This window comes from Petromyzon marinus, chromosome 36 (assembly GCF_048934315.1).
Source record: "Petromyzon marinus isolate PM22_M1 ecotype Great Lakes invasive population chromosome 36, UKy_Petmar_22M1.pri1.0, whole genome shotgun sequence".
Taxonomy (NCBI): domain Eukaryota; kingdom Metazoa; phylum Chordata; class Hyperoartia; order Petromyzontiformes; family Petromyzontidae; genus Petromyzon; species Petromyzon marinus.
This window is the reverse complement of record NC_133702.1, coordinates 1,476,961-1,503,959: the sequence shown is the minus strand read 5'-3', so window position 1 is coordinate 1,503,959 and position 26,999 is coordinate 1,476,961. Positions and strand designations below refer to the sequence as shown.

Genomic DNA, 26,999 nt, shown 5'->3' with positions numbered 1-26,999 from the left:
TTTCGACTGGCTGCATAGTCAAAAGGTGAAGGCTAAGTGTCTGTATATTGGTGGGAGCAATGGAGCAGCAATCATGACCCAGTGATGACAATTCCACATTCCCATGGTGGGGTGTTGTGAATCTCCATGGGCCAGTGACTTGATTAGAAGATTTACCACAAAGAGGTACCTATTTTATTGACCTGGACAGATAATTAACGAACTGAACGAATTCAAAACCTTGATTGTGAGGCCAGGACTCATAACTGCAGAGCTACCAACCAGATGAGTATGCTATATAATCATAATATAATAATGAATGGAATGGAGCAACGTCACGTAGCGTGCTGCGCGATGAACATGGTGACCTGAGATTGATTTGTGACCAATGCTAACCAGAGATGAGTAATTTCTTAACCAGTCCTCACACTGATCCAATAATGGTGAGGTTTGATAAGTAAAAATAAAACAACCCATGACCAACACAACAAGGCTTTCATTACGCAGTGGATTTTGCAAAGGGCTGTAAATTATTTTATACTACTATTTATTATAAAAAAGTGGCAAATATTTCCTCTTGGCAAATTGGCCCCGGGAATGTGCCCGGTTTTTAATGCAGGTACAATTACTCAATTTATTGCAAGGGACTGAGGAGGGGAGGCTTTGCTATTTTATTACAACCGCTGTCACATAATGGGGCTGCTCTTGTGAACATGGTGAACGTGCGGTATTTTATGTCAACACTCGCTAAGCAGATGGGCCACGCGTTTGATAACTCGGCACCGTAATTACGAATTACACGTTGTCAGGACGTTAGAGGGGGCGGGGGGGGGCACAGCGTAATGAGGCATCTGTATTAACGCTGCAGTCAAGAGCTGCCTTGGCCCACGGGCAAAACCAGCAGCTGCATAGAATGTAATGGATTGGGCAGCACATGTGTGGTACAGAGGAACACTGATGCATAATTATTAGGTGAACCATTTAATGATGGGCCCAGCCAAATCCCCGGCCTGGGTTTGAATATTGACTTGAGTTTATTATTATTATTATGGGTTTACCTACCGATCACTATGGTGGTGTACAATGGATGATTAAGGAATTATATGGCCTGACATGCAGGAGTGGTTGTAACAACACAATCTATATGTTATGTAAAAGTACATAATTGTTTTCAAAGTTCACCGGGTCGTTTTTAAGGATAACCAACTGTATTGGTGATGAAGTTAATGTAATGTTTTACAAGCAGTTGAAATCACTTCCCAGTGTTGGTGTGAGAATTGAGGAATTCAGACATCTTGAAAAATCCACACAAATCTGATGAAAAATATTTGGAAAATGTATCCTCACTAGACATGGCTTTTCCACAGTTAATGGATGCCTTAAAGATAAACCAGTGTTTAATTGGCATGTTAATTATTTCTGCTGGGAATTAGTGGTCTGAGGAAAATACACATCTGATGAGTAGCCTCAATTATTCTGGGCAGTGGTTAGAGCCTTGGAACAATTATGAAAGGAGTGATTTAGACTACGTAGGTACAATGTAGACATAAATCCAGTTTCATCAGGGCAGTCATTACTTTCTATGTCAGTCATGGACTTGTTGATGATATCTCATGAAGTGGCTACACACATCGTTGCCCATTGCAGTATTTTACAGAAAATGTATTTGGATCAAAGTGCACCGAGCCTGGCACAAGCCCTATGGTAACATCACCACCAGTGAGTAGGAAATGTCTACTGTTGTGTTTGTGCGTGGTGAAGGAAGTAGGTCACACGCTGCTCTACAATCGTGGTGACGTAGGTTTAATTCCTGGCTACAATTAACAACGCCCGTGCCATATGTGGCATCTAAATCTGGTTGGACTCTCCCTCTGTAGGTTGACTCAGTCCCACGTGAGTACCAGTTGCAGTGCTGTGCCAACGTCAGCACTGAGGAGTTGAAGGCAGATGGGCTTACGTGGTGCCAACTGCATCGCCTGCTCGTGGTGTGCGTGCCATCCTTAATAAGTGCTCAGCTGAGGCATTCACGACTAAACAAATAACTATATTGACTAAAAAGAGAAATTGCAAGAGACTGAAATTTGGAGTGGTGTAAATCATTACCAGCATATTCTCACTACCTCATCCTAAAACCAACGTCCGTCTCTGTTTATTCAGCAGCTCAGTTTTTCCACAGTGCCTCACCGTGTGACTCGTTCTCTGGCGCAAACACTTGCACATACAGTACTTGGGATTTGTTCTCACCGTCCAAATCCTGAATTAACACGTAACCCGCACAAGCGGTAATGCCACGTGCAGTTGTCTCTTACCTGTTATCAAAGTGCCTTCACGCTCAGACGAGCCGACTCAATCACTGCTCAACCGTATTCTTTCCCACCCAGTTAAACAAAATAAAGACACTTGGAAACCCCCATTGGTGCTCCTCAGGCAGTGTGGGAAATTATGTAGCCTTTGTGCACATGCCAGTCGCTTCATGAGGCAATCACGGTTGACCTCCCACAAAATGATACGCGGTTTACCACCGCCGAGGAATGATATGCTGAGTTCAGCCCCCCCCCCCACCACAACCACAGGCCCCCCCACCCACACCAGATGGAGATTGAACTCGGAGCAGTCCGCTCGTGAGCCGAGTGCTCTTTCCACCCAACTACAGGAGAACCTCTTATCCGCGGAATTGTGTGCAACCAGTTTCGCCGAGCCTATTATTCGCAGGGTTTCCCGTGAATTTACTCCTCATCCGTGGGGGGATGTGGTTAATAGAAAGATTGGGGCCAAGGACAATCGGAGATTTTGTGGACCCTTCAGCTGCTGCGGGTAACAGGAGTCGCGGATAGGAGGAGCTCTCCTCCTGTATCGGGGTGGACGCATTGGGGGAAACAAAAATTCCAAGTGATTTCATTCCTCAAAGTAGCATTGAGTCGGTACTCATCGCCTGTATGCAGCTCTTAGCCAGTGGTGCAAATTCCACATTCCTATTGCGGGGGGGTTGAGTCATAGGAAAAGGACCGTTGACAAGTTGGTGCTCGTTTTATTGACCCCAAGAGCGATGATGGGCCGAGTCGACCGCCAACCAGGATTTGAACTCGCAAACCTCCCGATTGCGAGCGTTGAATATATTATTGATAACACAACCACCGGCATTCTTTCGTCTGGACAGGCCCCCTTAATGCGTTTGGCATTCGTTGGCCGTTGGCCCGTTACTCGGGCGGCTCCGAGTGGCAGCGCGCACGTTCCCCGCGTCCAGCAGACTCTCTCAGCGAAGACTTCGCCTCGGGGCTATTTCCACTGGAGCCGTCTCGTCCACTCATTACTCAGCCGGTGTGAAATGTTAACCCCTCTGAAAAGCATTTCTTCAAGGTGGATTAATTGCAAAGATATAAAATAATAAGTCTTGCCCATCCACGGAGTTCAAACCGGGTCACGAAATGTAGGATTTTAAATAAAAAAAAACCTCACAAAAGTGTCTCCTCATGCATAGGCAAACACGTTGGGCAGTGTTGCTCTCTCCATTGTGGAAAGTGTGGCCTGCACATGTCTTGTTCGCTGCTTTAGTGGGTTCAGGGTAATAATAAATTAGTATTATTATTACACAGACAAGGGCTTGTTTCGCTGCTTAAAAGGAATCGCACACATTTACGTCTCTCAGACCATGATGTGTGAATATTCCAAATGATTGCTTTACAGCAGCATTTGTGCAGGAGACGTGTGGGCCGGCTTTAACTTAACCGAGTCTCATCAGCAGAGTGAGGCCTAATACACAAAAGCCTGACACGGTGGGGCCCGTTTTCACGCAGAGAGCTAAACTGGTCTTTTTTTAATCACTCATTTGTTGTGTTGCCAATTTTTTATCGGCAAAACCCTTTTGCGAACAAAGTTTGGGGCCCGCTTCAAAGGTTCAGGAAACGTTGGTCCAGAGAGCCAGTGAGGTGGCAGGTTTGAAAGTGATTTTAAGATCTTTGTTGGTGAGACGGGCCTGTGTATTTGTGCATTACTACCCTACACACGCCCGTTTCACAAACACGGAGGAGGAGGAGGAGGCATCGTCGTCATCGGAGCGATGATTCATCACTCAGCCACTGCTGACGCGATTTAACTGCCTCAACATCCTCCAATGTAAAAATATCGCCGTCGCTGTACACGAACATCAGCCGTCTGAAGAAAAATCCTTCACATGGCATCATGAAACTACTGGGTGTACACTTGTTTCTGTCCCGTTGCATATGACCAACACTGCCATGTGTGGCCTCCTTAAGTGCACCTCGCCTGGCACACACAATTGCCGAGGGGACATCACTGCCGCTTCAGGAGCGGAATGGCAGCCGATAATGTTGTTGTTGTCGTTGTTTGTGTTTATGCATTCAAATTAAATGCACCTTGGATCGTGTTCTTTCCGTTGTAGTAAACGGAAATGCGGCCATTGACAATAGGAACGGCAACAAGCAAGATCTCCTGCATCTAATTGCCATTTAACTATCCCTAGAACGAGAATTGTAAAAGGTGACAAAAGCCTCCTTTGCTGTCGTGGCACCAACGTCGTGGAACGACGTCGTTCCTTCCCTTAACGTCGTAAATCCTCCTTCAAAAAAATATCTCGAAGCAGAGGAATGGTGCAGGATACAGCAGTCACATTTGCAAATGTGATTTGTAACTTTGATCTTTACCTGTGTATCGTTGGGTAAATGTCATGGTGCCATTACGTTGAGGGACGTGATCTGGGACTGTTTTGTTGTTTTCTGCTCCCTTGCCCAAGTTTTATGAATCGCTCTTATTTTTCTGGAGTGACTTGCTTACAATTGTTTTCTATGCATACACTCCTATGGTGTGTTTGTATTGTTTGCTGCTGTAGCTTGCTGACCTGCCCATGTGTGTGACGGAGCTTCATAGCTCATCGGATTCTTCCTGCAGTATAAATAAAGATTCTGATTCTGTTGCCGCCGCTGCTCCGTTCTGTTTGATGGGTCTGTAGATGTCAGGCTCGAGAGCTTGTCCAGACACACAGCCCGGCGACTGTTCAGAGCGCGACGACCGTGAGACGCAAGAGAAGAGGCCGCTTCTTCTGAATGGCGAGTACACGGAGCGATTCACTCGCTCGCTCCCTTGCCTGGGTTGCTCGTCAACGTACGCACTTCGCTCCGTCTCATATTTAGATAGCCCACGAGACAGAAATTGGAGGTGTCTCAGAGCGCTGTACACAAACTCAACTTGGCATGCATGCCCAACGGCTAGAGTACAGTGTACGGAATACGAGACATTTAGTTTAAGAATAACAAAGCCTTGTACCATAGGCGATGTAATGTATCGGTATTTTTATTTCGTTAGAAGTTGGATTGGTAAAGGTGCAGCCCTGCAATTGCGTGCACTGGCCGCTGCTGGCTAAAGTTTAATAATTTGACCATACTTCACTATGCTGGTCAGTGCGAGTTCATGAAGAGGGGGTTGACATCACTTGCCATCAGGAATCTGTCCCAAGTCTCCCAGTTCACGGTGGGGTACGATAACCACTGCACCACCACTCCCTCCACCCAGAGGTAAAAATTAAATCTAATGTCTGACTGTCCAAAGTGTCCCCCTGGTTAATTAGCACTGTGCTGGCCTTCCTCGGACACATGTGGAAATTCAACATTCCTATGGCGAGGGATATTTTGTGGTAATGAGCTTCACTGATCCAAACAAAAATGATCTCACACCATCGATAATGCAAAAACGGCAGCTCCAAACTGATTTGAATTGTTATTGCAATGTGCTTTATCATCGCTACCACTACTACAGTGCTATTTTTGTTGAAATGATTAGCCATTTAATTTTAGAGTCACCAGTGTCTAGCACATTATTTTTTTATGTCTTTTTTTGCCCTCTCGTTTTGTTGCCACATTGGGGGGTTTTCTTTCTTCACTCCTTTGCCTTTTATTCTGCGCTGAACGTCTGAGTCGTGGGACGCACCACCGCCTCGCGTGCCGCGCCCGTCTGCCTCACACACAAGACGTTGTTGGTCTCAGTGGGCCCCCAGTTTGCTTCCAGGTAACGATCGTTGACGAATCCATTGAATCGTGGAGAGGTTCTCCCCGCGAATGGAAACACGGTTTCCGCGTTGCAGATGAGATCATGGGAAATGAATCTCGATTTTAGAATACGATTCAGATGTAATGCTGCAAACAGAAGAATGTATTTAACACTGTAATGGTATGTAATGGACCAGATAATTTATAGCTACATCTATCCTAAATGAAAAGGAAAAATACATTTACAAACGGTGTTCCCTCAGCCGAACTGATCTTATCTTCGTATCTATATTTATATGGTATCACAAGGTAGGCTTCAGGTCAACATTTTAATACTCGGGAGAGCCCAACTCAGGGAATCTATCGAGAATTCTGAAACTAGTGGGAGAACCACCACAAGCCGGCTTTCTTTTATTTTCCTGCAAAGCCAAAGGAAATGACGCAGAGCCAATCAACAACAGCTCTCGGGAAAATGTTTATCCCAACATTGATTTTTATCGTACTTGCCTGCAGTAAACTGAACGCTGAGCAAATGGTTGTTTCTAAAACCCACGTACTCTACTTACTTGCTACACAATGAAGCCCGCACTGGCCAGCTAGGTGAAGTATGGTCAAACAATCCCCTTCGCTGATGTGGCATAGTCGAGAGTCCTCCATCCCACAGTGTGTTGGCTGAACGGGGCTACGCGTGATTATTATTGTTGAGTGATTATTCTTTATCATAGTATCCGATTGGGTGGCGGCTCAACTCGCAATCACAAGGTCACGAGATGAAATCCTGGTCAAGGGTCAACTCATCATCATCATCATCATCATCCATACATGGTCACTGAAATTACTACCACCTTGCGAAAATTATGAAGTAATTATCCTACGGAGAAAAAAAGGCCCCCGTCATAGGAATGTTGAATTTCTACCAATGGCTGAGGGCTGTTAGACGGAGGAGACAAGGAGGCACTCTCACTTTGATGTTATTTGTTTTGGCTAGAGATGGACTACTTAATGGTCAATTGCTGGAGTGCATTTTGGAGCTGGTAAGTCATTAGCGATTCAGGGGTTAAGCATGCATGAAAGGCTTTGCATTGATTCCTTAATGAAGGCTTTGATGATGATGATGCTGGGCTCCTGTCTGTACCACTGCCAAGGCACTTCCGCAGCTAGCTTAGTGGGCTATTGATGCTCCCAAACAAGATCAGCTGTTGTCATTTGAGTGGAGTCTTACGGTTGTAAGCATTAGACTCTCAAGACGAAATCAATGTGCATTTAAAATTGCAAAAACACACGAGTTGACTGGGTGAATTGAAAGACTTTCTGAATGGTATTGCCGAGGGATTGGACCAGCAATGCTGGAATTCTGTGTTTAAATGGGGGGGGGAGGGGTGCTTGTTTGTGGGTTGTTACCAGCCCACCTGTGGTCGAACCGGGTTCTCCCGTGTCGCGAGTCGATGATCTCAGCCCTCCCGCGCAGGAATGACGACAAACACACATATCTCGTCCATACCGGAGTTTCAAAACAAGTCCAATCGTCTTCCTGCACCAACAAGGGATGGGGCAATGTTTACTATCCGCGTTGCTGGCCTTGAGCCCTGTGGTGGAAATACCGCGTACCTTTTCGTGTTCGACTGTGCCCATCATCTCCCTGGGTAGAATAAAATAGGAACACCAGAAACGCAAGCCCATAGACTTACAACTAAAGTAGTTATTGTGCTTGTATCAGAAATTGCCTTCCCCCGATCAGTGTAATGTAACCATGTGTTGCTTGTGTCAAAACTGAGCTTCGTATGAAGCCCAGAGGCTCAAAACCAGGCCAGAGTTTGCATGCTGAAACAAATGCTGCTTGATCATAGTGGTCTAAAAAGCCATAAAGCCAAAGGATTACCATAAGAATGTGGAGTGCCCACCACTGGTTCACAGTTGGCGGTGAAATTTACCGTGGCTGCATAGCTGAACATGGGGCCACTTGGACTGATGGCCGATGCCCTGCTGGTGATGTTTGCAGCTGCTGCTGGAGAAGGAATTTCGTCGGGTTTTAAACATTTCGCCCGGCACCTGTTTTTCATTTCATTGGCTTTCAGGTTGCTGCTCGCTCAAAAGTTAACGATTTACCTTGAAACGAAATGTATTTTCGCGCAATAAAATCTTCCGTGATGAGAAACACAAGTAGAACAAAGAAAAAGCCCTCCTTGTGAAACACAAGGAGTGGTGCAGACAATACCGGCGCATTCCAACAGCGCCCAACGAGTTTGACACGCGAATGTCAAGAAGAATTAACCCAACAAATTAAAATGCCGTTCCCCGTCAGACTAAATATTTCTTTGAACTTAAGGTCAGAAACCTGCCACCTGTAATGGATCAGCACGGCGCTGTACACACTTGTAAACGCTGTGCATCTTTGGCTGAACAAGACAGATGTTACCGAGGCAGGCGTCCGATAAGCACCAAGAGTTTGGCGACACAAGGAAGAGGAGGAGAGACCTAGGGCAAGGGTCGGTAGCCAAAGTAACAAGAAGTGAATTATTTTTTTCGGTCAAATTCGGTCAAAAATATTTCAAGAGCCACAATGCATCGTGAATGTGAGACGGTGGACCTTAATAAATACCGTCAGAAGCGGTCCTTAAGGAGCCACAGGTTGCCGACCCCTGACCTAGAGCCTCTGATGGTAGGATCCTATAAGGGCGTAGTTTGTCGTTAGGTGTCAGCGTTAGAGCAACTCTGAGGTCTCAGAGGAGGAACTTAGCAACGACATCAACAACATTTGCCGTGATGGCGACGTGACCTCGACTGCCTCACAGTTGGAATATCGTGAGTTCAACTTGTGGCTGGGAGTCAACTCGGCTCATCATCCCCCTGATATCATTACACCGAGGACTACTTTGTGGTAAGTCCACAGTGGACATGCTGTAGAGAGACTGACTCACATCATAGGAGTGTGGATTGTTCGTTGCTAGCTCTGGATTGATTACCTGTATATGTGAGCAGGGAGCCACACTGACTTGTACGGTATACAACTTTATTCGAGATGAGTTTAATTTTTTCCGATAATAGATTGTGAGATATCTGTTTAATTTTTTGCGTTTTTTTATTTAAAATATAATACATTTCAATAAAAATTCATTAAATTAATGCATTAACATTTTGTGATAATGTCAAATATTATAAACATTTAATAAAATGTTTAACATCATTCCATCATTAAAACAATGCATTTAATGTAAAAAACATATATTTAATAATATAATTCAACAAACTTAGGAAGACATTCCAAGCCTGTATATGTGTTTAAAATGTGCATATAAAAACACAAAAATCCCCCATATAGCCTTCACAATAGACTGTTGGGTCAAGTTAGTGAGCACCTATGAAGACCGGCATGGCACACGAGGGGGTGATTTGGCCAGCATTACTCCCGGCCGCCTTCATCTTCCCAATTGTGACGATGTTAACACACATTGCCAGGTACATATTTAAGTCTCTGTCGGCCTAGGGGGCCCAGAACTGGTTTAGATATCACCGATTTTGTCTGTGAACGGGAATCGAACTCAGTTCACTGAGTTCACAGTGCAGCACGCTAACCACTGCCACATTGCTGCTCACATTTCCCACAGACGCACGCACGCACGCATGTATGCTGTGAACTTTACTTGCAATTTTATTTGATATACATATATCCTTGTTAGTTTAGATCTTTAACAACTAATTTGTCAATAAACATTGGCCTTAAATGGAAAATAATATATAATTGGTAATGTTTTTGGCAATGCCTCTTCTTTGTTGCACACCATTCGTGCAATAATCACCATGCATTCGTATAAATGTTTCTGGAAACTAAATTGTTCCACAGTTTCAAAGTATTTTTTCCAAGCCAACGTGTTACAGGACTCATCTTCTTTGGTTCTTTTGTTAATGTCACGTAGAATGAGAATAAAATAATAAAATAAAATAACACAATTAAATTCTCACGACGTTTCGGCCACAACACAAGTGGCCTTCTTCATCGATGCACGGTCGTGCGGTATTTTCAGTTCCTCCTGTAAGCGCGGTTCTTTCCGCTCCTATTTGTATTTGCTTCGTCGCTGTTCTTTTATTAAATATATATATATTTTTTTGGCTTTTGTCATTTTCAGCGAGCCAGGTCACTCTTGCAAACGAGACTCGTCATCACCCGTGCACGTCGAGCACCTCGCCCGGCTCAACAGAATCAAACGCGAACTTGATGTTTGGGTTGCAGCGGTAGACGGAGCGCGCCTGCCGTCGGAGCGAGCCGACGATGGCGCGGACGAGGCCGGCTCCCCGGGAGGGGAGAGCTCTGAGTTCGTGCGCACGCCCGGCGAGGAGCGGGGGCAGGGCACCGCCACCGCCGCTGCTGACGATGAGCGGGGAGGAGAGCGCAAGTCGGAGCCCGCTCCTGAGCTCAATGGAGAAGGTACGGCCACCTTGCCTCCGTCTGTGAGATGCTTCGCCGCACGCGTGACGCGTGGTTAGTGCGGACCTGACGCGTGGTTAATGCGGACCTGATGATGCCTGGCAATAAGCGTCTGTTTGGTGTTTGAACATCTGAAACAACACCTCCTGTATTGTTGCCAGAAAGGGCAGAGCCTTTTCTTTTTCCATCACCTTGGCTCTGTTCGCTTTGCGACGCAGCTCACCGCACTGGTTATGCGCACGCACGGCCTCGGGAATCGAATTCGGATCGCCGGGTTCGTAGCACAAGTGGACTTACGTATGCACGCACACGCTATGGCAAAGTTGCTCATGCACCACTGCTGTGTTTCGAGTGCAGAAGGTAACCTTGCAAAGGCACGCATGCATAGCAGCCTGATGCAGTGATAACAAAGTTAACAAAAGCACTGACACTGAACGCCGACTGGCTGGCGTGCGTGTGTGTGTGTGTGTGTATGCGCCATGTCACAAAATGAATGTAGCGTGAAGGAGCAATGAGGTGGGAACAGGTTAAGAAGTTGTGCGGCAAGTTTGTCCGTACAATGTAGTCGCGCTTGCACAAGGAAATGTTTATTTTGATTTATTTATAAAAACATGCCACCTATAAACTCGCTTGGGATGGAACGACTCGATTGCAAGGCCGTCCAGGGTATTCTCAAAGCGAGCAATGCGCAATTGATTAAAGCTCACGCAGATTCATATCTGTCTCAGCGTTCCAGAGAGTGTCGTGTAGGGTACGCGTAGAGCTCTTTTCCACCGCACAAGTGAGCCGGGCCGTGTCGAGTCAGCTCAGCGCGGCTCGGGAGGAGCGCGAGAGGCGACGCCGCTGACGTCGCACGCGGTGACCGCACGCAAGTCGGTGACGCGGCGACGCTGCGGCCTCACGGAGTCCCGGCTGACGGCCACGCACAAATGAGCGCGTCGTCAACACCCGCCCCTGGCCCCGCTGGGGCCCGCGAGGCAGATCGGGGCATCTTTGGGAGGCCGGTGTGTTGCGGTTTGGTTCTGGCTTCACGAACAGGACCGTGATGGCCCATGCTGGCTCAGCTCAGATTTGCCAGTGGTATTATTTACTCGGTAATTTTTAGTCTTGCTTTGAAGACATCGTTGTCCGTTGTGAGAACGCGTATCGTCAGCACCAGCTTTTGTTTATATAATCCGACATTATTTTACATTTGTAGAGCATCTTTGCTCAAGGTGCCTAACGTAGTTTAATACAGGTTAACATAATAGAATGATTTAGCTGCCGGAGGCATGCAAGGGCTGAATAATGGGTGACCACGATAGAGGTAGGGGAGGGATGGGAAGAAGTTAGAGGGGCGAGGGGATGGAAGAGGAAGAGAATGGGGAATAGAGAAGAGGTGGGGCTTCAGGAGAGGAACGGTTCAGGAGGGGGACTGCTTAATGTACAGGGGCAGTGTTGAGGCTATGTGGTGAGTCTATGTGCAGTGTTGAGTCTATGGGCAGTGTTGAGTCTATGTGGTGAGTCTATGTGCAGTGTTGAGTCTATGGGCAGTGTTGAGTCTATGTGGTGAGTCTATGGGCAGTGTTGAGTCTATGGGCAGTGTTGAGTCTATGGGCAGTGTTGAGTCTATGGGCAGTGTTGAGTCTATGGGCAGTGTTGAGTCTATGGGCAGTGCTGAGTCTATGGGCAGTGTTGAGTCTATGTGCAGTGTTGAGTCTATGGGCAGTGTTGAGTCTATGGTGCAGTGTTGAGTCTATGGGCAGTGTTGAGTCTATGGGCAGTGTTGAGTCTATGGGCAGTGTTGAGTCTATGGGCAGTGTTGAGTCTATGGGCAGTGTTGAGTCTATGGGCAGTGCTGAGTCTATGGGCAGTGTTGAGTCTATGTGCAGTGTTGAGTCTATGGGCAGTGTTGAGTCTATGGTGCAGTGTTGAGTCTATGGGCAGTGTTGAGTCTATGGGCAGTGTTGAGTCTATGGGCAGTGTTGAGTCTATGGGCAGTGTTGAGGCTATGTGGTGAGTCTAGGGGCAGTGTTGAGTCTATGGGCAGTGTTGAGTCTATGGGCAGTGTTGAGTCTATGGGCAGTGTTGAGTCTATGGGCAGTGTTGAGTCTATGTGCAGTGTTGAGTCTATGGGCAGTGTTGAGTCTATGGGCAGTGGTGAGTCTATGTGGTGAGTCTATGGGCAGTGGTGAGTCTATGTGGTGAGTCTATGGGCAGTGTTGAGTCTATGTGGTGAGTCTATGGGCAGTGTTGAGTCTATGTGGTGAGTCTATGGGCAGTGGTGAGTCTATGTGGTGAGTCTATGGGCAGTGTTGAGTCTATGTGGTGAGTCTATGGGCAGTGGTGAGTCTATGTGGTGAGTCTATGGGCAGTGTTGAGTCTATGGGCAGTGTTGAGTCTATGGGCAGTGTTGAGTCTATGTGCAGTGTTGAGTCTATGGGCAGTGTTGAGTCTATGTGCAGTGTTGAGTCTATGGGCAGTGTTGAGTCTATGTGGTGAGTCTATGGGCAGTGTTGAGTCTATGGGCAGTGGTGAGTCTATGTGCAGTGTTGAGTCTATGGGCAGTGTTGAGTCTATGGGCAGTGTTGAGTCTATGTGGTGAGTCTATGGGCAGTGTTGAGTCTATGGGCAGTGTTGAGTCTATGGGCAGTGTTGAGTCTATGTGCAGTGTTGAGTCTATGGGCAGTGTTGAGTCTATGGGCAGTGTTGAGTCTATGGGCAGTGTTGAGTCTATGTGCAGTGTTGAGTCTATGGGCAGTGTTGAGTCTATGGGCAGTGGTGAGTCTATGTGGTGAGTCTATGGGCAGTGGTGAGTCTATGTGGTGAGTCTATGGGCAGTGTTGAGTCTATGTGATGAGTCTATGGGCAGTGTTGAGTCTATGTGGTGAGTCTATGGGCAGTGGTGAGTCTATGTGGTGAGTCTATGGGCAGTGTTGAGTCTATGTGGTGAGTCTATGGGCAGTGGTGAGTCTATGTGGTGAGTCTATGGGCAGTGTTGAGTCTATGGGCAGTGTTGAGTCTATGGGCAGTGTTGAGTCTATGTGCAGTGTTGAGTCTATGGGCAGTGTTGAGTCTATGTGCAGTGTTGAGTCTATGGGCAGTGTTGAGTCTATGTGGTGAGTCTATGGGCAGTGTTGAGTCTATGGGCAGTGGTGAGTCTATGTGCAGTGTTGAGTCTATGGGCAGTGTTGAGTCTATGGGCAGTGTTGAGTCTATGTGGTGAGTCTATGGGCAGTGTTGAGTCTATGGGCAGTGTTGAGTCTATGGGCAGTGTTGAGTCTATGTGCAGTGTTGAGTCTGGGCAGTGTTGAGTCTATGGGCAGTGTTGAGTCTATGGGCAGTGCTGAGTCTATGGGCAGTGTTGAGTCTATGTGCAGTGTTGAGTCTATGGGCAGTGTTGAGTCTATGGGCAGTGTTGAGTCTATGTGCAGTGTTGAGTCTATGGGCAGTGATGAGTCTATGGGCAGTGGTGAGTCTATGGGCAGTGTTGAGTCTATGGGCAGTGTTGAGTCTATGGTGCAGTGTTGAGTCTATGGGCAGTGTTGAGTCTATGGGCAGTGGTGAGTCTATGGGCAGTGTTGAGTCTATGGGCAGTGGTGAGGCTATGGGCAGTGTTGAGTCTATGGGCAGTGGTGTGGCTATGGGCAGTGCTGCTCAATGCACAGGGGACGTTGATTCCAGTGGAATGCTGCAAGGAGGGAGAAGGGCCGAAAAGAAGATTGGGCACAGGGAGAAGGAGGGACAGAGAGACGATTGGGAAGGACGAGAGGGGGGAAAGTGGAAGAAGATATGAGAGGCGAGTTGAGGTGAGGTGGGGTGAGGCTATGGAGACGTCTCCCAGAACCACGCTCTAGGAGGGTTCTTCCCCTCGTGGAGGTCCTCCTGCCAATAGCAGTGGCATGAGCAAGACATTGCAGGGCTGCACCTTTGCCCCGCAACTGATCTCTGCCATAGGAATGTGAAATTTCCACCACCGATTCAGAGCCACGAGAAAGCCCTCCCTGGGACTCATTTTAACGACGGGACGCTTTGTGTTGCTCGGAGAGAGGGCTAAGATGCGGTCCCCCTGCACGACAGGCAACCGGGGAGTGTTGTGCTGTCGGCGGTGGGACTCAGAATCCCATTTAATTTCCCAACAACGACGGGAAAAGGTCTCCACGTACGCGGAGCAGCAGGTATGTTAATCTGCGTCGGATCCACCCACCTGGACCGGCGATTCTTCATCCGTGAGACTTTGTTCCTTTGCTTTGAAATATTTTCCGATGTCAAGTCCAAACATGGGATTGAGCCAAGTTATTTTAAGTGGCCGTGTGAATTCCTGTCTCTCTTTTTTTTCTCTTCAGCTAAAAGATAAATGCGTTTTCTCTCTCGTGAGATTGTTAACGCCTCAGGTGCTTTGCCTTAAAAACACTCGCAACATTATAATCAGTTTTCCGTTGGTCAAGTATCCCCAGCAACAGTTGTATTTTTCTCGAAATGCTATACGTCGTATTTTATTTTGTTTTGTTTCCACTTGTAACGTACTCCAGGCTATTCTTGCAAACCAGACATGCGTCGTCTGGTTATAAATGAAGTGCATCTGTTTTATATACAGATGCTATCTTGCTGATCATTAGAGCTGCTGCCATTGTGTGATGGTTAGCGCACTGGACTTGCAATCCAGAGGTGGCTGATTCAATCTCCCGGCGCGGCAGCTGATGAAGTAGAAAAGTTTCTTCAGTCACTTCCCCTCTGTGCACCCAGCAGCATAAATGGGCTACGCCACGGTGAGTCGCGCTTGTGGAGGGGTGCCGTGTGGGTACTACCCACCTCCTCAGAGATGTCTTGCCTGCTAGGGGGGCTGTGTAGAGCTCCCTCTCGTTGAGACCCGTCCACCAGCGGTGGCGAGAGCAAGCACTTGCAGGGCTGCACCTTTACCGTCTGTGGCTGTGCTGTGACTGCAGGCTGTTGTGGTGAGGTCTCCATGGATTCGTTGCCCACTGACCTTACTCAGGCGCTATGTAAATCTGTATAAGATTAAGCCAAGCTGTTGCCACTATCATTGCTTCTTCTTGGTTTTTATGAAAGTTTTTTTCAGATTAATCACAACATGCACGTGGCCAGTCCATGCTAGGTAATTATAATGCCATTGCTTGCTGAATACTCACTCGGTGGCAATGCAGTACGAGATTACCGGAAGCTATTTTTGTTCGTCCGATTACAACATCGAATTGTTTGGCGATGCTGCCCGCTGCTGCATTGGGCAGTGGTGCACACAAGCACGGATGACGAATAACGAAGCGCACCTTCCCATCAGCACGGTTGGCTACGTACGGCGCGTGAACAAAGTTCACCCTCCGTACGTACAGCAACACTATGGCCTTCAAATGGAAAACATAATAAAATATGATAAAAAGGCATCGTTCCCTACCATGGCCCCCTCTTCATAGGTGTGAAGAAGGAGCGTGTTGCTATATGTGCTTTGTTATCACATTACGTCTTACACATTGCACTCGCCAACACATTGCGCCCTTGAAGAAGAGGCTGCTGGTCTCAATTGGCTATCAACGGGTGTGTGCGTACAGCCCTTTTGTCAATCCACTGCTGGATGAGGGCCTCCCCACGTGGCATAGGTCATGGGGTATGCTTTTGCCACATAATAATATTATAAAGCGCCTTTCATATTGATTATATCTCAAAGCACTTTAAAACAAAACAACACTTACGAGTATTTTAATAATACTGCAAGAACATTTATGACTCCTACACTCACAACATCGATAGAATGAAGAACAAACGAGGATTAAGGCCAACAACAATAATACATTACACTCACAGTGGGGGTAACATCCTATCATGCGTCACCACTAGTCAATGCGGGTTGGCTATGAGCATAGACATGGAAACATAGCAGTGCATTAGTCCCTCAGCAGCCTATAACAACCCAGTTTAACACGCAGGCTTTCGCGACCAATATTATTCGTAACAAAGGTTGTATTGCGACACGTTTAGACTTACGTGATCAAACCCAAAAACTTTTATTACGTATTTACAACCTGGTTTATGCACGGTGTCCGCCCATCCATGGACTGTCCAGGCTCAACGCCCGCTTAGCTTCTGAGAATTGTCGAGGTCTGACACAGCCCTCGTCATTTTGGTCTCTTTCCTCGCTGTGGATAAAACTCATTGGCGATGCGTAGAGCAGTGGTGGTGCGCAAGCGAAATTTAACAAATACAGACCCCAGGAATGCAGAGCAGTTAAATTCCTTGGAAAATGTTTTATTGGGTCCACAAATGTATTCCGATGGTGGATTTTGCTTTGCACTGTGCCGGGAACATTTAATAATTTTACCGTGAAGAAGGTCCATTTCTATTTAAGGCCACAGTGTTATTGACGATTTTGTTTGAGTTTGTGTTGTTGTTCTAAGAGTTAAGTACGGTATTGTCGTTCGGGCATGTTAAGAAATTCACGGCTATGGTGTTTTCGCTGGTTGCCTGGTATCGTGGTAGCGAGCTGTGAGGCCGTGTGAGCCGTAGCGCCGCGTGGGCTGGGTGACTGCGTGGCCCTCTCTGAATTGGGTCATTTAGCAGCGCAACTGTAGCCGGCATCAAGGCTTCTAGGCCCCCCACACACACGCACGCAGACATCTTGTGCAACGTGGAGGAATGTGTGGGGCTGTGATGGGTCCCAGCCAGGAGTCCAATAGAGCAACGCTGTTCCCAAAGCAAGGCCCTCTTAGATTTCTTTGAATAGCGCTTTGTCTTAACACAGTCGTTAATTGATAGCTTCTGCATAGCTGCCTCTCCTGTGGCTACATGTCTACTTGCCAAACCGATACACCGTACAATACCCCACCACAGTGCAATGCAGCTTGGTTTATATTCTCGTCTGCACGTGTCTGTGGAGGCAGGGAGCAGTGGTGCTTCAGTTAACATGCTGCGCTACGAACCCGGCGACACGAGTTCAAATCCCGCTCGAGGCCAACACCAGTTTACAATTGTCTGAACCGGCCCTGGGCCTCCCCGAGGTGCGGTGTGTAAACATCGCGACGAGGGAGACAAAGACGTCCGAGCGTGATGTTGGCCGCCAACCCGCTTGTGTGCCATGCCAGCCTTAATAGGGGCTCGCTAACCGCACTTGCCACAACAGTCTGTTCGTGGCTATATAGGAAGGGTCTTTGTCAAAATAAAGTAATAGTTAAAGCTCTACTGCTGGATGAAGGCTTCTCCACTTGTACGTTTTTTTTGTGTTGTTCGACCATACTTCACCATGCTGGCCATCTTGGGTTTGTGAAGACAGGTGGGAGAGGGGGGAGGGGCAACACTCGTTTCAGTTTTTCCCCGATGCCAATGTTAGCCATGGTCAAGATTCGAACTCAAGTTGCCGGGTTTATAGTACAGCGCATAGTGCATTCACTACTGGGCGTGCCAACGTCTTTGAGGTATCGAATCTGGTTGCGAGTGCAGTGCGCTGCTAATTCTTAAACACCGATGTGGCAGCGTCTCACGGCCAGTTTAACTCCGGCCAAAAATAATGACGAGAAACCTGGGGCGGTAATGGAGGACAATTACATAAGAGCGCGGTGACGAGGGTGGCTGTGCATGCGTGGAGGTGCTGGCCACCCCACCGCCACCTCCAGCCTTGGCAGCCTCAGTTGGCGCTCAAGCAACACCAGACAAGGGGATTTCTTTGTGTGACTACCTCCGTACGGACAAAGAAGCTTGCCCAGAAATCTAAACAATTACCGAAAGTGTATATTGTAAGCTAATGATTTGGAAATTTGCTCAAGAGTTATAATTTGTTTGAAAAACGTTTTGTTTTGGGGCGGCTTGCTGCCTGAATGTGTAGGATGGAGAGGAATATAGAGGGAGGGAGGGAGGGATGGAGAGGAGACGGAGGAAGAGAGAAATTGAGATAGAGCGATACATCGAGATACACTGGGACATACAGCACAGAGAAGGCAAGAGAAAGGTGCGGAGAGACTGTGCTCTATATCAGAATAAAAGTTTTGCTGGCTGGCTGGGAGAGACGGATGAAGTGACGATCACATCCAAAGCACGTGCGAGTTGCTCGTAATAATAAAAAGCAATGGAGCGAATTTGTGCGGTGTTAGCTGTGCCAGGCTGTACCGTGGACCGTGCTGTACCAAGGTCCGATGTGTCCGTGCCTGTAGAAGGACGTCTGCTATTTACTTTGATTATCCGGCATTAGGGAATGATGATGGGAGCTGCACACGACTGGAGAGTGAATCCCCTTTGCAGCGTCGACAATCTCCATTCGAGCCACGCGTCTTGTGAGTGGCTCGTTAGAGAGGGGAGGAGGCATCATTCGTGTGTGGTCTCATGGATAAGATTCCAGTTTATTCCACCCGTTTAAAGTTAACATTGGAAGACTGATTTTATTCGTGAAAGCGGCGTGTGCATGCCTGTGTGTGTATGTTGACGGGGAGCGGTAGCGTGGCAGTCAGTGCACTGCGCTATAAACCCGGCAGCCCGAATTCGATTCCTACTCACGGCCAACACCAGGTTGACGATTATCTGAACCGGTCCTGGGCCTCCCCTAGATCGACTCAAAATGAGTACCTGGTGCGATGTGTAAACATCGTCACTGGGGAGGCAAAGGCGGTCGGGCGTGGTGTTGGCCACCCACCCCCCTCGTGTGCCGTGCCGGCCTTCATAGGTGCTCGCTAACAGCACTTGCCTCAACAGTCTGGTGAAGGCTATATGGGGAATCTTTGTGTTTGTATTCATCCATGCATGGCTGGGTTTGAGTGTGGGCATATGTAAAACGTTCTTGCGTGCGTTCACGTGCATACGTCTGCATGTTGTGTGCGCGTGTGCCTGCGTGCAAGCGTGCGTGTGGGCAGTGTGAAGGGCGCCCGTGCGGCGGTTAGCGTGCTGACACGACGAACACGTTGACCTGAATTTAACATCCCGCTTGTGGCACACATGAGTGGCAAATGTCTGAACCGGTCGTCGACCTCCCTGAGGTCACCCGAGGCGTCAGTGAGTACCTGTTGTGGTGTATAAACACCCAAGATTGGAGATACAAAGGCGGCTGGGCGTGGTTGCTTGGAACACCACCCCCTCGCGCTCACGAAGCACCACTTGCTCCAACGGTCTGTGAAATGGTCCATGGTGAATCTTTGTGTGTGTGGGTGTAGGGTGTGTGTCTCTGTGTGTGTGGGTGTAGGGTGTGTGTCTGTGTGTGTGTGTCTCTGTGTGTGTGGGTGTAGGGTGTGTGTCTCTGTGTGTGTGGGTGTAGGGTGTGTGTCTCTGTGTGTGTGGGTGTGTGTCTCTGTGTGTGTGGGTGTAGGGTGTGTGTCTGTGTGTGTGTGGGTGTAGGGTGTGTGTCTCTGTGTGTGTGGGTGTAGGGTTTGTGTCTCTGTGTGTGTGGGTGTAGGCTGTGTGTCTCTGTGTGTGTGGGTGTAGGGTGTGTGTCTCTGTGTGTGTGGGTGTAGGGTGTGTGTCTCTGTGTGTGTGGGTGTAGGGTGTGTGTCTCTGTGTGTGTGGGTGTAGGGTGTGTGTCTCTGTGTGTGTGGGTGTAGGGTGTGTGTCTCTGTGTGTGTGGGTGTAGGGTGTGTGTCTCTGTGTGTGTGTCTCTGTGTGTGGGTGCGGTGGTGTAGCGGTTAGAGTGCTGAGCTATGCACCTGGCGACCCGGGTTCGATTCCCGCTCACGGCCAACACCAGGGACGATTATCTGAACCGGTCCCGGGCCTCCCCTAGGTCGACTCGGCCTCAAATGAGTACCTGGTGCGGTGTGTAAACATCGTCACTGGGGAGAGAAAGGCGGTCGGGCGTGGTGCTGGCCACCGACCCCTCGTGTACCGTTCCAGCCTTCATAGGTGCTCGCTAACAGCACTTTCCCCAACAGTCTGTTCAGGCTGTACGCGGGATCTTTGTCTTTGTTGAGTGAGATTGACGCACTGCGCGACAAACCCGGCGACCAGTCGAGTTCGATTCCCGCTCACGGTCAACATCGGTGATGATTTATCTGAACCGTTCCTGACGGCCTATGAGACACAGAAGGTCAAACTTAGTCAAATTTGGATAATAATTGTCTGGAAATCCAACAGGCCGATGAACTAAACACAATTGTATTCATATCTTGTAAACACGGAACAGAGTTCTACTTTTTTCTCCATCAATGCCACCTTCCCACAGGAGCGTTCCTCTTTTCTTACACGTTTAGCAACTTCCCGCAGGGCCACGGAATGGAGTCCTGCTTATTATTGCCCTGCCCAAGAGGCTAAAACACAGACCGCTGTCTCTGATACGCATGCGTGGCCGTGCTTTTCGGTGGAATGCGTGCGTCTGCAGCTGCAGCTGTGTCCGATTTTTGCATTATCTCTAATCTTAACAGATTCCTTGACGTAAATTCAAAACACGACCGCTTCCTTTAAGGGCCGTGCCAAGGAAACAGCGCCACCGCAGTAAAATATCCCATCCGTCGTTTGATTAATGTTTCCATCAAAGCGTTTGGATTGGCTCTTGAATATTTTTGTGTTGCAAGCATTCACTGTGTAACTTCTGGAATAGACAAATGAGTCATTGGCCAGGAAAAAAAACACACACAGCGAGCAAAATCCCTTCATCAATATTAGTTGGAAGTTTATTTGGCACGAGCAAATACTGCAAGTTAAACATTATTTTTTTCGGTAAAGTCACGTATGTAGAAATACAATAAAATTATATTAAAACAAACCAATCACGACGTTTCGATCACAACACAAGCGATCTTCATCAGGTGTCAAGAACAAATCATGGAGGTAAATACAACAAAAAAGATGAGAGACGAGAATTCAACAAACCTGAAAAAACATTATGTGAAGCACAGCCAGTCAGGCCAACAGTCCCGAAAGCTTTAATAATTTAATAATGCATTAAGTTCAACATTGTTGAAGCGTTCACGCTGTAGGGCCCGGGTTTTGTGAAGTGCGATGTTTTTCTTCAGAAATGTATTTGAGCTTCTTTTTTCATTCGGAATTGAGCTGCTCATCTCAGTCCCTGAAGAAGCTGCCTGCACGTAGAGCGAAACGTCGGACACCGTGCCGAACAACGTTCGGTACAACCCAAAGAAAACACATGACAGAGGCTTTTTTTATTACAGTAGTACAACTGCGAAATGAGCAAGTGATGGAAATTAAATGTTTACGTTGAGGGCTTCGCTCTCTTTAGGTAACAACCACTGTTGAGCGGCAGAAAGGACTGAGTTAATCCCTGACTGAGAATTGAACTGCCGGATTTCCAACTCCCGCAGAAAAGCACGCTAAACCGCAGCAACAGCCAGAAAGAGGTGCATCACGCGTCCCGCGTACGGTGAGTCCTAGCGAAGCGTGTGGTCTTCACGCAACGCGCTTTCGCCACTTTTAGTTTTCTCCGCAGCACACTTGGCAGCCCCGTTCATCGCTGGACACTTGTGCACGTCCGGCACCCATGGGCCCTGCCCGAGATGACCCCTTGACTTTGGACCCGTGACAAGGCGTCGATCGACTCTCTCTTGTCGGTCGCAGCCGGCGACGGGGGGGCCTTGCCGGCGAGCCTGGGGAGCGTGGAGGGCGGTGGCGGCGGCGGCGGCGGCGGCGACGGGACGGTGGTGACCGTCCCCCCGAGAGCGTCAGGACGGCCCAATCCGTGCGGAGGGGGAGCGGACGACGGAGCGGGGGGGAGCGAGGCGGAGGCGCCGTCCGCCCCCACGGAGGAGCGCATCGCCGGCGAGCAGCGCGGCGCCGGCCTGCCGGGCGGCCGCAAGAAGACAAGGAAGACGACAGCGGTGGCGGCCAACGGCAAGAAGAGGAAGCCGAGCGGCAAGAGCATCGCCTCGGCCTCGCAATTCCCGGTGGAGGCGGCTGACGGTGAGTGGGAGCTCGGCGGTGGTGGGGAGCGGTGGTGCAGCAGTTTGCGCGCCGAGATACGAACCGGGCGACCCGAGTTCGATTCCCGGACGTGGCCACCAACACCGGTGACGATTATCTGAACCGGTCCTGGGCCTCGCCCTAGGTCGACTCGGCCTGAACCTGGAGCGACGTGTAAACAGCGGCGTGTAAACATCAGTGTGTAAACAGCGGCGTGTAAACGTCGCCACTGGGGAGACAAAGGCGGCCGGGCGTGGTGCTGGCCACCCACCCATCCCGTCGTGTGCTGTGCCGGCCTTCGTAGGTGATCGCTAATGGCACTTGCCCAAAAAGTCTCTTAAGGCTATACGGGGATCTTTGCCACGTACAATGCAAAAGTTCACGCACGCGTTTTGCCATCTGCTCGATGAGGACGTCGGTCACATGGACGCCTCGATAGCTGAATTGTTAACGTTCTTCAAGTGACCGTGATATACACAGACAGACCGCACCCATTTGCGCCAAACCTGAGCGTTGATTGGTTCATGAAGGTACAGACGAATGGGGAACGAGGTTCGTAAATTCAGTGTCATGGGCGAGCGTTGGGCGTGAGTGCCCGGGTATAGGAAAAGGATTGGAGATGGGAATTTTGTGTTGAGGTGAAATTAAAAAATTAAGAGTGTACACACACACACGAATTTGAGAGCGACTTGGCATCCTTTAGTACAATACGGGTGGAAATATTGTCGAATTAATTAAACAAAGAGGAAGGGAGGGTGGTCATTTCAGACCCAGGAACGCAAACCCTATTTTACCCATAAGCTCTATTATTCGTCAATTGCGGTCTTGCCCAACACGGCATTTTCCAGGAACGTAACCCCCTGCTTTTGGCGTGGTATTACTGTACATGTGTACGTGTTTGTGCGCATGTGTACACTTAATTGCATGCACGGTTATCAATGCAGTTTGTTGCCATCTGGGCCAGGTGTGACTGTGATTAGAGCGTGTGGCTCAACATCTGAAATTGTACGTATGTGTTAAAATGTGTCTAAATTCGCACCGTACGTAGCCAGCCGTGCCAATCAGGGGTGCCCCTTAAGCGCCGAAAAGCGGCGCGTTTGGGCTGCCTTGATTGCGCGCGGCAAACCTTCGGCCTGACCGTGCCTCGGCACCGGAGATCGAGGCTTCTCCACCCACACGGTTGTGATGTCACGTGCAGGGATCAAGTGGTGCGGTGCCTCCGGAAATGTCACAGGAAGTGTCACAGGAAGTGTCACAGGAAGTGTCACAGGAAGTGTCACGGTTGTGGCTGTGGCTGGGGTTGGACAAGCGCGGGCGGGGAGCGGATGGCACGCTGCAGTTGCATAGCCACCATTGTTATTCACACTGCCGTGCGAGTGAGTGAGGTACAAAAGGGCATCACCTCCGCCTGTGTTATCCTTTCCTGCGGAGCGGAGGGGAAAGTCAGAATGGTGACTTGGGGCTGGACAGTGGTTGACAATGGGGCGCTGGAGCGTGCTTTAAAAAACAATTTGAGAATATAATAATGAATTATAACAAGTCCTATTTGTAGCTTGTGCACAATTATTGGGGTGAGTCCCTAACGCAAGTCACACTCTATTGTATGTGAACGTTTTATTTTAAATAAGATAGCCAACACGTCTTCAGGACTCATTGTAAATATAATTAAAATGTGCATTTAAAAGGTAGTAAAATCAGAGCAATGTTAATCACACAGATTAATTATGAGACAGCAACAAATAATCTCTATGGGGTCAATATAATGTGCTGATTTGTAAGAAATCATCCACGGTTTTCTGATTGTGAGAGAGTCCCCAGCCGTAGAAATGTCGAATTCCCGCCACTGGCTCACGGCCATCAAGCGAACCGATCGTGGGCGCCTTTCCCTCCGGTGCAGAAACTGCCCGCGCGCTTGAACGCAGTCGGAGTTTGGCTCTCTTGCTATGATCAGGTGCGAGAGCAATTCCCAGGCAAGGCATCATAATTGTCGTGTCCCAGTGTCAACCATGAACATGTTAAGCCAATCAGAAGAATACAGAGATATATTGCTTCGATGTGCAATTTCTATTCTCTAAACTTTTTTCCTGCCCATTGTAATGTCGTTACATTTTTCCCCGTCTTAGAGCAGGCAGGCTTCTTGCTACAGATACCAGATCTGTATTCGTGCATGACTCTATAACTGGTTGTGGCTTTTGTCCTCTACTTGAACAACTGAAACAATAACACGCACACACTCACGGTCGCACACGAATACAATTAGAATATTAATTGTAATCAAGGCCGCATGACCTTAGATCTGAAATACAAGGATTTGTATCATCGTAAGTACACACACAATCAAGTACTGTACATTGTGTACAGTATTTTCTTGCCATTGTTGAGACTTTTGGTGTCGTATGTAAGGACCGCGATGCGGTTCACGGAATCTTCCTCGGCCAAAGATTGCCACAATTGTGGCGCAAACACTTCTCTGTTGTCTGAATGCCCTGAAATCTGGCAGTTTAATTTAACGATAGCCCGGCTTGATCACACCGAGAAAGGAACCGCTGCCAAATCAACGTATCACTTGATGCGTTGATTGTAAGAGCAACGTATCACTTGATACGTTGATTGTAAGAGCAACGTATCACTTGATGCGTTGATTGTAAGAGCAACGTATCACTTGATACGTTGATTGTAAGAGCAACGTATCACTTGATGCGTTGATTGTAAGAGCAACGTATCACTTGATACGTTGATTGTAAGAGCAACGTATCACTTGATACGTTGATTGTAAGAGCAACGTATCACTTGATACGTTGATTGTAAGAGCAACGTATCACTTGATACGTCGATTGTAAGAGCAACGTATCACTTGATACGTCGATTGTAAGAGCAACGTATCACTTGATACGTCGATTGTAAGACAACGTATCACTTGATACGTCGATTGTAAGAGCAACGTATCACTTGATACGTCGATTGTAAGAGCAACGTATCACTTGATACGTCGATTGTAAGCGCAACGTATCACTTGATACGTCGATTGTAAGAGCAACGTATCACTTGATACGTCGATTGTAAGAGCAACGTATCACTTGATACGTCGATTGTAAGAGCAACGTATCACTTGATACGTTGATTGTAAGATCAACGTATCACTTGATACGTTGATTGTAAGAGCAACGGCGCTAAGTACTTATCGTGAAGGTGGACGTCTAAAAAGAAAATGTAGTTTCATTTCATTTTAAAGTACTTTCCTTTTTACAAATGACAAGCGCGTAGTGCCACCGAAATGAATGTTTAATGCTCATGTCAGCCTTTAAATGTATTCTTAATAAAATATTATACCCAACATATTAATTGAATATATTTTTTTACAAGTTAGATCGCAGTATCTTACGTTAGCAACGACGGAGCGGCTGACCGTTCTTCCGCAGGTTAAATATTCTCTCGTTTTCAGATAACAAGGAAATCGTATTCAGATAATTTCAGAAACAAACACGATGACATTTTTAGTAGTCAAGACTCCTAATACGGATACATTTCCTGTCTTTATAAAACATTATACGTATTAAATTGGCCTGTAGAGTATTGTATTCTCGAATGTATTGAGTCAAGTTGATCTTAGGATATTCAAAGCTTTCCTAGTAGATATAAAGAAAACTGACATTTCACCTCGCAAAATGGAGTTTGTAATATAATGACACCTGCTTGAAATTACCATCGCATTAGTATTGCTACAGAAGAATATATACATATATAAAATAAGCTATGACATCTAAGCACATTACCAGAACTTGCTCCACTTACAGATACAGTCTCTGTATTTTCCCCACATTGATCTCTCGTGCTCTTAAAATTGCACAAAATGAAATATATTTGACACCCTGTCAGTGCCAAAATGGCTTCAGGAAACCTGGACTGGAGCCGCAGAAACTCGCGGCCGATTTTAGCGCTCGAAGTTTCCCCCCCCCCCCCCCCCGTTGTCCTCGCAGGCTCGTGAAGTCGTGCCGGTGTGTCACGCCGGGTCTGAACTGCGTCCTCTCAAACTACGAGGGCCTTGTTAGTCGCCTCCTTGATCAGCTCCCCGCACTGTTGGCGTGTCGCCACCCGCCCGTATTGCTTTACTGCGTCGGCACGGGGGTCCCACGGTTTAGGCGGAGTGCTCTTACCAATGACGCCTAAAAATCCAACGGCATTTGTCTCACAAGCCCCACTCTACTGATGACGCCCGGTCTCCAGATGGCCCATAAGGTGAAACGAAAAATATACAAATACACTTGTATGAATGCGTACGTTTGTCATTTGTTCAGTATTTCTTTGTTAGCAATAATCTTGAGCCGCTGTCTCTGTAATACTTGACTCCGGTCAGAGTGTTTTCGTGCTCAAAATGAGCTTGGGGTGGTGGGATTTCCCCGTTCCTGTACGAGTACGTGTACAGCCCTTTTTGTGTCGAACCACTGCTGAATGAGGGGCTCCTCATGCCGCGTGGGTCTTGGGGGTTATTTGACCGAACTTAACCACACTAGTCACTGTGGGTCGACGAAGGCAGGTACTGTAGTATAAAAGTAGGAGCATAGAAGTACAGCACGACAAATGATTTTGCTACACCGCCCTGTGATGTCTGACAAGTGTCTGTTGTCCTTAACGCCTGTTTTGCACAGAGGTCGCCCATCCAAACACTAACCAAGCTGAACCCCAGATAAACTTCTGAGAAGTGATGAGACTAGGGATCAGGTGCATTCTGGGTGCATTGGAGATTTATCATCCATAAGATGACCACTTTTAACCTTCCACCT

The 26,999-nt window shown here is 47.9% G+C and overlaps 1 protein-coding gene across 4 annotated transcripts in view; it reads left to right on the top strand.

Moving 5' to 3' along the window:
* LOC116949421 (uncharacterized) overlaps positions 1–26,999 on the top strand; it is a 44,832-nt gene that overhangs the window by 4,878 nt on the left and 12,955 nt on the right. For 3 of the 4 annotated variants that reach the window (XM_032966749.2, XM_076072000.1, XM_076072001.1), the window contains exons 2-4: positions 4,946–5,042; positions 10,207–10,401; positions 21,877–22,218. In XM_032966749.2, the coding sequence (XP_032822640.2) occupies positions 4,946–5,042; positions 10,207–10,401; positions 21,877–22,218 (634 nt within the window). Of the gene's footprint in view, positions 1–4,945; positions 5,043–10,206; positions 10,402–21,876; positions 22,219–23,416; positions 26,783–26,999 lie in introns of those variants that run through there. The other variant, XM_076072002.1, reaches the window with a different exon arrangement.